The following is a 12,677-nucleotide window of genomic DNA, read 5'->3' on the forward strand; positions in this document are numbered from 1 at the left end:
GCTACACGTTTGTAACAATGGTCAGAGGTTTGCAACAATGACTACCTGTCTGCAACAATGGCCACACGTCTGCAACAGTAGCTACACGTTTGCAACAATGGCCAGAGGTTTGCAACAATGACTACCTGTCTGCAACAATGCCCACACTTCTGCAACAGTGGCTACACGTTTGCAACAATGGCCAGAGGTTTGCAACAATGACTCCCTGTCTGCAACAATGGCCACACTTCTGCAACAGTGGCTACACGTTTGCAACAATGGCCAGAGGTTTGCAACAATGACTCCCTGTCTGCAACAATGGCCACACGTCTGCAACAGTGGCTACACGTTTGCAACAATGGCCAGAGGTTTGCAACAATGACTACCTGTCTGCAACAATGGCCACACGTCTGCAACAGTAGCTACACGTTTGCAACAATGGCCAGAGGTTTGCAACAATGACTACATGTCTGCAACAATGGTCACACGTCTGCAACAATACACTGATCATTGCACTAAGTCAGATGCCGGAAATCTTAGAGCAGCCTACATTTGGAGCCATATATTTATAAAGAAACTCAGCTGTGTTTAACCAAATTATTAAACTGGCTAACTGGGTTTAAAACCTATCTACTACGTGAGAGTCTTTAAGGCAGCCTGTTACCTAGCCACCATCAGTCATTACTTTCAGTGTATATACACTGAGATACACCTTAGTGTATATATCTGTCAGTGTTATATATCCATTCTCTGTATGATACATATGTGTCTCTGTGGAACACAGGAACAAGAGAATATGATACATATATATTTTAACACTTTTTTTCATAAGAACATAAGATAGAAGGAGCACTGCAGGAGGCCTACTGGCCCATGCTAGGCAGGTCCAAGTCATAATTACAAATCAATGTTAGTATGAGGCATGGAAGGTTTGATCCGAGGGAAGCATAGACTCACCTGGGGCACAGACTGGACAGCAGGAGCCTGGGGGCAGCCTCTCCTCCTGACCAGGGAAACACAGTCTCCTGAAGCATCTGACTCCCCTGCAGCGTCCTGGGGTGACGACTGGTGGTGGGTACTGTTGCTGGGGTGGGCAGAGGGTGGGCTCGCAGGTGGGCACGCCTCTGTGGCACACGCAGAGTGTGCAAGGCTGGGAAGGAGGGTGCCAGCTCTGGCCCTCGCCGTACTGACGTAGCTCTGGGCCCACTTGTACCTCACAGGCTGTCAAAAATGCTATATCACTAAAACAAGGTGAACACCTGGCGAGATGTTTCTCCCGACGTTGGTGTCACCAATACGATGACATAGCCAGGCTTTTGGTCACATAACTAAGACCTTCACCCTGGCTTACCTTTATATATATATATATATATAAAGGTAACACATATCATAAAATAATAATAATAATAATAATAATAATAATAATAATAATAATAATAATAATAATAATAATAATAATATTACTAATGATAATCTAATTCCGGTGTCTGCCTGCATGCTCGCGGTCGATGCCTGTAACAGCAAGCGGCAGCAGGCTGTGCTGCTGCTGCTGTCATGGCTCAATGGCTGGCCTGCCTGCTGCCCGGCGTCTGCTGCTGCTGCTGCTGTGGCGTGCTTGGCCCTGCTGCTGTGTGCCTTAACTGGCGTGGCTGCTGCCAACGGTCGTTGGCTGGCTTAACGCTGCTGCCCAGGCGGATGGCTTGCTGCTGCTGCTGCTGCGGCGGTGCTGCTGCTGCTGCTGCTGTGGTGTGGCAGCTGCTGCTGCTGGTGGCTGTCGGTGGCTGCTGCTGCTGCATGCTGCTGCTGCTGCTGCTGCTGCTAGCCGTCTTGCTGCCTGCTGGCGGCAGGCTGGGCTGCTGCTGCTGCGCCCGCGTCTTGCTGCTGCTGCCCGTGCCTGCTGGCGTGGCTGGCAGCAACATGTTAAGCCGTTGTAGCTGCTGCCTCGCTGGCGTGTCTGCTGCTGCTGGCAGGCGTTGGTGGCTGCTGCTGCAGGCTGCTGGCGTGGTGCTTGCTGCTGCTGCTGCTGCTGCTGGTCAATGTACTGCTGCTGCTGCTGTCTTGCTGCCTGCTGCTCGGCTTGTCTTGCTGCTGTCAACGTGCTTGGTCTGCTGCTGCTGGCATTGCTGTCTGCTGCTGCTGAACTGCTGCTGGGTCTGCGAGCTGCGTGGCAACGTGTGCTGCTGCTGCTGGCTGGCCAGCAATGGTTAGCCTGCTGCTGCTGCTGTCTTGCTGCTGCTGCCCGGCGTGTTGGCTTGCACTTAACGCTGCTGGCTGGCGTGGCCAACGCTTGCTGCCTGCTGCGGCGGTGGCATGCTGTAACGCTATGCTGCTGCTGCTCAAGCTGGCGTGCTGCTGTCTGCTAACTGGCTGGCTGTCTTAGCTGCTGCTGCCGGCGTGTGGCTGCTGCTGCTTGCTGGCGGCGGTGTGGCTGGGGCCCACCTGAACTGGCAGCTGGCTGCTGCTGCTGCTGGTCGTGCTGCCTGCTAACTGCTAGCTGGCTAGCTTGCTGGCTCGACCTTGCTGGCTGCTCGCTGGCTGATGGCTGCTGCCTGCTGCAGCGTGTAACGCTGCTGCTGCTGCGGCGGCGTGGTCTGGCTTGCTGCTGCCTTGTCGCGTTGCCTGCTGCTTGTCGTTGCTGCTGCCTGCTGCTGCTGTGCTGCTGCTGCTATGCTGCTGTCTGTGAGCTGCTGCCTGCTGTCTGCTGCTGCTGCCCTGCGTCTTGCTGCCACTGCTGCTGCTGGCTGTGCTGCTGCTGCTGCTGCCTGCCATGCTGATGCTGCTGCTGGCGCGTGTGCCTGCTGCTGCTGCTGGCTTGCGTGCTGCCACTGCCCTGCGTGTCTTGCTGCTGCTGCCCTCGCTGGCTGGCTGCTGCTGCTGCGTGCTGCTGCTGCTGCTGCCAAGCAGCTGCTGCTGCCTGCTGCCTGCTGTGCTGCTGCTGCTGCCTGCGGCCTGGCTGCTGCTGGCGCCAGCCTGCTGCTGCCAGCGTGCCGCTGCTGCTGCCCGCGCTGGCTGCTGCTGCTGCTGCTTGTCTGCTACTGCTACCTTGCTGTGTTGTAATGCCTGCAACATGTCTGCTGCTGTACTCTGCTGCTCTTGCAACGTCGCTGCTTCTGCCATTGCTGTATGCTGCTGCTAGCTGCGGTGCTGCTGCTGCTGCTGGCTGCTGCTGGCCCACAGCTGCTGCCTGCCTGCTTGGCTGGCCTGCTGCTGCTGCTGGCTGCTCTTGCATGCTGCGTGTGGCTGCTGCTGCTGCCTTGCTGCTGCCTGGCGGTGGTGGCAATGTGCCTGCCTGCTGGCGTGCTAGCAGCCCAACGCTGCCTGCTGCTCGACGTGGCTGCTGCTGCTAGGCTGCGCTGGCTGCTGCTGTAACTGGCGTGCTGCTGCTGCTGCTGCTTGGCTGCAGGCTGCCATGCTGCTTCCTGGCTGCGAGCCTGCTTGCTGCTGCTTGGCTGCGTCTGCTGCACCATGCCAGCAGGCAGTGCTGGCTCGCTGCTGCTGGCGGCGTGCTGCCTGCCTGGCTGGCGTGCTGCTGCTGCCCGCGTGCCAAGCTGCTGCTGTAACGTGCTGCTTGTCTGCTGCCCTGCCGTGCTGCCCGCTGCTGCTGCCCGGCAATGCCTTGCCTGCTGTAGCGGTGCGTGCCTGCTGCTGCTGCTGCTGCTGCTTGGCTGGCTGCCCTGGCTGCTGCTGCCTGCTGCTGCGTGGCTGTAACGAGCTTGCTGCTACTTGTAACGTTGCTGCTGCGACTGGCTACTGCTGCTGCTGATGGTAACCTTGGCTGCCTCGCTCGCGTGTAACCAACGTCTTGCCTGCCTGCTGCAACGTGCTGCTGCTGCTGCCTTAACAGGCTGCTGCTGCTGGCAACGTGCTGCTGCCCTTGCTTGCTGCCGCGCTGGCACAAGGCTGCTGCTGCCTGGCTGTGGCTGCTGCTGCTGCTTGGCGGCATGCTGCCTGCTGGCAGTGTGGCTGCTGGCTGCTGCTGAACGTTTTAATAAGAAAGATACACAAATCCCTCGCATGTGTCTTGACTCATCAAGTTGTCTGTGTGGTATACCAGGTGTCTCAGGACTGTCTAGCTGAGGTACTGGCCTTTACAGCTATGAACACACTGTTCTAGACGTAATACTGACCTTTACGTGAAGGACAACACTGTTCTGGGCGTAATACTGACCTTTACAGGCAGGACAACATTGTCCTTCTTCCAGGTGGAGCTCCTCTGAGGGACAGTCAAGGTCCTCACACACTGTCTTCACACACTCCCACTGTTGCTCGCTCTGCTGGCACGACAACAACATTAACACGTTGTAATTGAACAGGTAAACCCGTATGGGTCATTCAGTAAGTAATAGAGGCTTGAGCCTCCGTTCCTGGAAGCCAGGATATAATATTTACATTGTATTCATTAACATTATTACAGAAAATAAATCTGTTATATATATATATATATATATATATATATATATATATATATATATATATATATATATATATATATATATATATATATATATATATATATATCCTACCGAACATGTACAGGCGGTACAAGGGTCCTCAGGTTGGGTGAAGGTCTTGCCTATCTCCTCCGGCTCACACGACCCATGTAAGGTACCAGTAAAGGTCGTACTAGTAGCAGGTGAGGAGCTTGTGGTCGTTGTTGCAGGCAGTGTTATCGTTGTGGGACTCTGAAGGGTAATGGGAGAGGTGGTAGTCGTAGTAGTAGTGTCTGGGGAGACAGTTATCGAAGGTACTGGCAAAGTTATCGCTGAATGTGTCGTTGTTTGAGGCTGTGGGTATGTTGAAGTCACTGTGTCAGTCATCGTATGTGGGGTTGTCGTGGTCCTGTGTGTCGTCAGGTTAGGTATTAAGTGATAATTTGAAGTGTCCTCCTTATAGAACCTTATATTATAAGTCGTCTTCAAGCTGCGATGATCCGCTTCACCAGCGACTGACGCCGCGCTGACATCAAGCTCCTGGACAGACGAAGGTACTGACGTTGTTGTGCCTGGTATGTGTGTCATCTTCCTACTTTTGTTTTCGTGAACAAGTTCTGAGTGCAGTTCTGAGTCGGATTCTTGTGGTAAAGCTGGTTCAGTCGAGGCCTCAGATTGCTCAGTACTGACAAACAAAGTGTACTGCTGAGAACTGGGCACAGACGGGACATGTGAAGAAGTTATTAAAGTAGGTATTATGTTCCTCTCTTCATTGCGGTATTCAGTATTTTCAAATTCGTTAAGACCTATTATTCGACGTATGGAATCAGTCTTTCCAATACTGGAAGAGCTTAAGGTTGTGTCTAAGGAAAGCTTCAGAGAAAAACTATCAGATGAAGGTAATGCTTGTGTCACCAAAGAAATATCAGATGACCCTGTGGGACGATCTGTCGTCAGCTGTGACGAGGGTGTGACTGTAGCTGCGATGTGTGTGGAGTCAGGGGTTGGCAGCACCACGGTAGAGGGAATTTTTGTGGCAGAAGGTGCCACCACAGCCACAGGAGGTGTAGTAGTGTCTTGTGTTGGCAGTAGGTCAGTAGTGGGAACACTTGCGGTACCAGCTATCCCTGTCACAGGAACTGCCTTAACGTTGAAAACCCCCGCAGAAACAAGCATGGGTTTCCGGTTCTCTAAAGAGGCAGGTGAAATGAAGAATGACGAGACAGGTCCACCAGTAGTGGAGTCTACAATTTCTACATAACCAAGTGAATCAGCAGCATCGGCGTAACTTGTCCAGGTTGGAGGTGAAATCGTCGTGGTTAGCACTGTAGCAGCAGCTGAAGGAGCAAACTGATCCAGCTCTCTACCTTCACTGTGACTCTCAGTCAGCAGTAGAAAACGCTCTTTAGATGATAATATTGACTTCACAGGGAGAGAAGCTGGTGGCACCAGAGCTGCATCTAGTGAAGAGTGAAGCCACAACATTGGTTCTTGAGTTGTTATATCTTGAGCTCCTTTGGTTATTTGTATTGGCTGAGGAACTTCATTTGTTCCACTGCGTTCCTTGGCTGTTACTGACGCCACTGATCTCTGTAAGACTTTGGCATCATTGCCACTTATCTCTATTGTTCCGTCAAGAAGGAGCTCCTTGATGTCAGGATAACTGTCGAGGTACTGCGGTCGTCGGGTTACACCCGGTGAGAACCTCGAGTCTGCTGTCGGGAAGGAAACTGAGGTTTGTTCTCTGGTGTTCAAGGTTTCACTGGTAGAAGGAAGAACAGTGAGAGTGAAGGAACCTGGAGCCGTGTTCTCTTGTCTTCTGTGTACGGGTGTGTCACTCTGTGTCTCTCTCTTATTGGTGTCTGCTGTGACAGTTTCACTGTTTTTGTCTGCTGTGACTGTTTCACTGTCTCTATCTGCTGTGACTGTTTCACTGTCTATGTCTGCTGTGACTGTTTCACTGTCTCTGTCTGCTGTGACTGTTTCACTGTCTCTGTCTGCTGTGACTATTTCACTGTCTCTGTCTGCTTCGACTGTTCCACTGTCTACAGTGGCTGTCTCACTGTCTGCAGTATATTTCTCCTCAGTAGAGTTCTCTCGTCTTGACTTCTTGATGGTAACTTTGTATCTAATTCTTGTTTTTGATGCTCTCAGTTTATTAATTTTATCAAGTAAACAATGTTGGCTGGATGACTGTACTGTCTTGCTGGAGACTGCTGGATCATCCTTCACGTCTGTGACGACACTTGGCACAGTGCCATCATCCTTCACGTCTGTAGCAACACTTGGCACAGTGCCATCATCCTTCACGTCTGTAGCAATACTTGGCACAGTGCCATCATCCTTCACGTCTGTAGCAATACTTGGCACAGTGCCATCATCCTTCACGTCTGTAGCAACACTTGGCACAGTGCCATCATCCTTCACGTCTGTAGCAATACTTGGCACAGTGCCATCATCCTTCACGTCTGTAGCAACACTTGGCACAGTGCCATCATCCTTCACGTCTGTAGCAATACTTGGCACAGTGCCATCATCCTTCACGTCTGTAGCAACACTTGGCACAGTGCCATCATCCTTCACGTCTGTAGCAACACTTGGCACAGTGCCATCATCCTTCACGTCTGTAGCAATACTTGGCACAGTGCCATCATCCTTCACGTCTGTAACAATACTTGGCACAGTGCCATCATCCTTCACGTCTGTAGCAACACTTGGCACAGTGCCATCATCCTTCACGTCTGTAGCAATACTTGGCACAGTGCCATCATCCTTCACGTCTGTAGCAATACTTGGCACAGTGCCATCATCCTTCACGTCTGTAGCAATACTTGGCACAGCGCCATCATCCTTCACGTCTGTAGCAATACTTGGCACAGTGCTATCATCCTTCACGTCTGTAGCAACACTTGGCACAGTGCCATCATCCTTTACGTCTGTAGAAACACTTGGCATAGTGCCATCATCCTTCACGTATGTAGCAACACTTGGCACAATGCCATCCTCCTTCACGTATGCAGCAACACTTGGCACAGTGCCATCATCCTTCACGTCTGTAGCAACACTTGGCACAGTGCCATCATCCTTCACGTCTGTAGCAACACTTGGCACAGTGCCATCATCCTTCACGTCTGTAGCAACACTTGGCACAGTGCCATCATCCTTCACGTATGTAGCAACACTTGGCACAGTGCCATCATCCTTCACGTCTGTAGCAATACTTGGCACAGTGCCATCCTTCACGTCTGTAGCAATACTTGGCACAGTGCCATCATCCTTCACGTATGTAGCAACACTTGGCACAGTGCCATCATCCTTCACGTCTGTAGAAACACTTGGCACAGTGCCATCATCCTTCACGTATGTAGCAACACTTGGCACTATGCCATCATCCTTCACGTCTGTAGCAACACTTGGCACAATGCCATCATCCTTCACGTCTGTAGCAACACTTGGCACAGTGCCATCATCCTTCACGTCTGTAGCAACACTTGGCACAGTGCCATCATCCTTCACGTCTGTAGCAACACTTGGCACAGTGCTATCATCCTTCACGTCTGTGACGACACTTGGGACAGTGGCATCATCCTTCACGTCTTTGGCAACACTTGGCACAGTGCCATCATCCTCCACGTCTGTGACAACACTTGGCACAGTGCCTTCATCTTTCACATCTATAGCAACACTTGGCACAGTGCCTTCACCCTCAACATCAGTGACAACACTTGGCACAGCGTCATCACCCTCAACATCTGTGACAATACTTGGCACAGTGCCTTCAGATTTATCAGAAACCTGAGTTACCGCTGAACTTGAAGCCGAAGAAGAAAACTGGTTTGCGTTATTGAGGGTGAACTCTGCTATCTTGTCTGAGGTGTTGAAGGCTTGAGATGCTTCCACTGGAACTCCAGCAGTGCTCTCTAGTACATTTTTCTCAACATACACACTCGAGGAGGAGTTAGCTAACATCCTCTTCTTTGAAACTATCGCCGGCTCCCTAGCTATAAGTTCCGCTGTATTGAATTCTCTCTCAGAATCAAACATTGCCTTCCTGTCGTAGATTTCGTCAGCAAATGTAATGTTACGCCAAAAGACTTCCGGAACTGCTGTAGTCAGTGTAAATAAAGTTGTAGTCTCAGTGTTGATGGAGTCTACAGTGACTTCTGGATCTAGTGTAGTCGGTGTATAAAAGGTTGTAGTCTCAGTGTTGATGAGGTCTTCAGTAACTTGTCTTGTAGGGGACTGTTTTGCAAGGCTGTCAGTGAAGACAGAGTCATTCAGAGACTGTAGTAATGAGGGGAATTGGGTAGTTTGTTCATCTGTCTGGAGACGTTCCACGTACGAACCAGCTGTTGTTTCTTGAGGATTTGTGTGATCTTGAGGGCTAGCAATGTTTTGAAGGTCAACATGACCTGCTGCTTGAGTGTAAACATCCTGAATTGTTGTGTGAGACACAGTGTTCGGAGTGGTAGGGTGAGACACAGTCGTCTGAGAGGTAGTGTGAGACACAGTGCTCTGAGTGACAGTATGCAGCTGAGTGTCCTGGTAGGCAGAGTGGTGCGAAAGAGGTGCCATGGTGTCAGCAGCAGGTGTGGTGGCACAGACAGGGCAACAAGACCCCGTGTTGGTGACCAGGTGCTGGCCAGGTAGGCAGTGCAACACAGGGCATGGTTCTGGGAAACATCTCACATCTCCATCCTGAAACAAAACATCTCTCATCAATCTCATCAGGCAAAGAGATTCTCTACATGGTAACGAACCACAACATAGGGACGAACCAAAACATAGGGATGAACCACAACATAGAAACGAACCACAACATAGAGATGAACTACAACATAGTCAAATCCACTAATACAAAAATACTGAACGGCCTTTGACCCACAACTCTAGTGTTTTTTGCTGTGTTTTGTTGTACTGTATTGTTGTGTAATGCTATAATGTGTACTGCTGTGTTGTATAGTGTAGTGCCAAGTTGTGTAGTACAGTGTTGTGTATAATAGAGGGTGTATGTCTAATTAGCTGATCCAATAAAAAAAATATGGAATTCAGCCCAAAAACCTGCTGTCCCATTTCTGAAACCGAAACTCACCCTGTACACTACACCAAGGCAGTATACTCCTGTGACAGGTGCATCTCTGGTGAGCTGGAGGCTGTGGTAACACCCTTCACACTGGTCAGCTCCACTACGTACAAGAAATGCGCATTTAATGACACTGTTAGCAGATATTTACCATCGTGAAGTGTGGGGGATCTATGTTGCTCAAGCCCTGAGATAGTTTGTATGAATCACAATCTGCAACAGCTTTGTAACAGCGAGGAAGCAAGTTATTGACGTGAAATGATATCTAATTCATGGTGTAATGTGTTAACAAATATCAGACTACTTCACTGTACTGGCCTAGTGTAGGGTAAATGGCACTTTAAACAGGTAATTGCTATTTCGGCTTAATTAGCGAAGTCTGTACACTCGCAAACAGTTTTTTTGTGACTGAGGTCTGGGTGTCAGGTGTGGGTCACTGTGTGTGGGTAATGGGCACTGATGGCTGGCTGCAAAAAGTGCCCACTGTTCACAACTGTGTAGACTGTGAAAGGTAATCATAGGTACAAAGCTAAATTACTCTAAGACTAGCTTAGCTTAAATACTTACAAGATTAGTATATTAACCTATGGAGGCTTCATTATATAGTTAGTCTTACAAATTAAGAGTGGATGCAGAAATATGGGAACGTTGAGTGGGAGTACCTGGGTGCACATCACCACCCATGTTACCTCAATCACCCCATCTTTTTTCCCTTACTGAGGATCTAATGGTTGGGAAATCGGATAATTTCCCTAATTTCCCACATGTAAGCAAACCATACCACGGACGGGGATGGAACCCACGATCAGAGAGTCTCAAAACTCCAGACCGATCACGGGTTCCGTCTCCGTCCATGGTATGGTTTGTTTGCAATCGTGTCATTATGATTTCATGAGTCATGCTCCCACATGTAGTTCTGTGTTGTGTAGTGTAGTGCTGTGTTGTGAAGTGTAGTGTAGTGCTGTGTTGTGTAGTGCTGTGCTGTGTAGTGCTGTGTTTTGTAGTGCTGCATTGTGTTGTGCAGTGCTGTGTTGTGTAGTGCTCTGTTGTGTTGTGCAGAGTTTGTTGTGTAGTGCTGTGTTGTACTGTATTGTGTAGTGCTGCATCATATAGTGTTTTGTAGTGCTGTGTTGTGTAGAGATGTGTTGTGTAGAGATGTGTTGTGTAGAGATGTGTTGTGTAGTACTGTATCATGTAGTGTTGTGTAGTGCTCTGTTGTACTGTGTTGTGTAGTGCTGCATCGTGTAGTGTTGTGTAGTGCTGAGTTGTGTAGTGCTAGTGCAAGACATGCAGTTACAACATTGCTTGCACTAGCACTACACAACACTACACGATGTGAAGTGTGGGTGTGTGTAAGTTTTCCGTGTGTCCTGATGTGTGGTCTCTGAGCCCAGATGTGTGTAGACCACAGTGTGGTCTGAGCCCAGACTATTGGTAACACCCTTGTGTTACATGTCACCCATTGTGACCGTTGACAGCTGACATTAGTCAGTCTAGGAGTTAGATTACCAGTGTCTGAGCCCCTATATACAGAAAGCTTTCATGATCGCAGTTCGTAGATGATATGTCCGAGTCGTACCTGTTACAACTTCCCGTTGAGACTCGTATCACTCCACCTCCTGACCGTCAGAGTGCAGTAACTAACATGACACACACAGAGTACAGTAACTAACACGACACACACAAACAGAGTACAGTAGCTAACATGACACACACAGAGTACAGTAACTAACATGACACACATAGAGTACAGTAACTAACGTGACAGACACAGAGAGTACGATAACTAACGTGACAGACACAGAGACTACAGTAACTAACATGACACACACAGTACAGTAACTAACATGACAGACACACACAGAGTGCAGTAACTAACATGACAGACACACACAGAATACAGTAACTAACATGACAGACACAGAGTACAATAACTAACATGACACACACAGTACAGTAACTAACATGACACACACAGTACAGTAACTAACATGACACACACAGTACAGTAACTAACATGACAGACACACAGAGTGCAGGGACGATCAGGATCAATAAAGCGGTACTCAGGGGGCAGGATGATGCCCAGATGTTGACAGGGTGGGCAGGTGGGGCAGCAAGTGCCCTCCTTCAGAGTGGGCAGGCTGCAGGGTACGTCTGGGCACTCCACGGCCTCACAGGTAACGTTACCTTCCTGGGGGACCAGAGAAGTAATCCGCTCAACAACGCTGACAAAACAAAAACTCTGTAATATAGTCGAACAAAATAACGTCTATCTCTGGCTGGTTGATTAATGGGGTTTAAAGCCTATCTACTACACGAGGGTCATTAACACTGCATGTCACCTGTACACCATCTGTCAGGAATACTTTGATACCTAAAACTCGTTTTAAAGTTAGCTCTCAGTAAATTTCCACCATCTGTCATGCCCAGCTGAAACAAGATTTTTGTTTATGCTTCCAGAATGAAGATGTTTACTTGCGGGTCAGAGGTGAAGAGTGTTGTTGCCCTCGGTAGTGATCACTGATGAGGACTCGAACTGAGTACAGTTGCCACAGCAATCAACAGAGTTAACTGCAGAACTTTAAATGATCGTCACTGCTCTCATCATAACAGCTAGTACAGAGTTATCCTAGTCCTCTGTCTAATTTCAATTCCCACTGCACTCTGTCCACCTTGTAGTTACAAAGATTCAAGAGTGGTCGGCTCATCTCTGTGCCTGGCAGAAGGACTAGGAATTCTGTAGGTGACCGGGCCAAGCTGGGGTCCCAGGTAATGAGTGGCCTGATCGTGGGACTTAAGGCCGTTGTTTCGTACTTGTTATAGAAGACTTGCTCCTCACAGTGACTTGACGAGCCACATACATATATTCTCAGGGAGGTGCAGACCTGGTGGGCCCTAGAGATGAGTGTCACGTTACACAGAAATCCCCCCTTTGAGATAAACCTTTCTCAGGTGAGAACTGGGCGCACACACACACACACACACACACCTGCTGTGCCTTGTGGAGTACAGCTGTGAAGAAAATCAGTTACCTACCCACTGATTCACTTGACTGATTCACTAGACCAAAAAAAGGGTGAAACATAAGCAACACCGACCTGACAAACACAGGTAGATGACGTAGACAGCATCACTGACCTGACAAACACGGGTAGATGACGTAGACAGCATCACTGACCTGA

The 12,677-nt window shown here is 49.4% G+C and overlaps 1 protein-coding gene across 3 annotated transcripts in view; it reads right to left on the bottom strand.

The window, feature by feature from the left end:
• The window catches only part of LOC128698496 (uncharacterized), a 178,751-nt gene that overhangs the window by 12,349 nt on the left and 153,725 nt on the right, over positions 1-12,677 (bottom strand). For 2 of the 3 annotated variants that reach the window (XM_070084970.1, XM_070084969.1), the window contains exons 38-41: positions 11,510-11,686; positions 4,503-9,107; positions 4,148-4,250; positions 937-1,200 (exon numbers count right to left, since the gene is read on the bottom strand). In XM_070084970.1, the coding sequence (XP_069941071.1) occupies positions 937-1,200; positions 4,148-4,250; positions 4,503-9,107; positions 11,510-11,686 (5,149 nt within the window). The remainder of the gene's footprint in view (positions 1-936; positions 1,201-4,147; positions 4,251-4,502; positions 9,108-11,509; positions 11,687-12,677) is intronic. The other variant, XM_070084971.1, reaches the window with a different exon arrangement.

Source organism: Cherax quadricarinatus, chromosome 14, assembly GCF_038502225.1.
Source record: "Cherax quadricarinatus isolate ZL_2023a chromosome 14, ASM3850222v1, whole genome shotgun sequence".
In the NCBI taxonomy this organism is placed as follows: Eukaryota; Metazoa; Arthropoda; class Malacostraca; order Decapoda; family Parastacidae; genus Cherax; species Cherax quadricarinatus.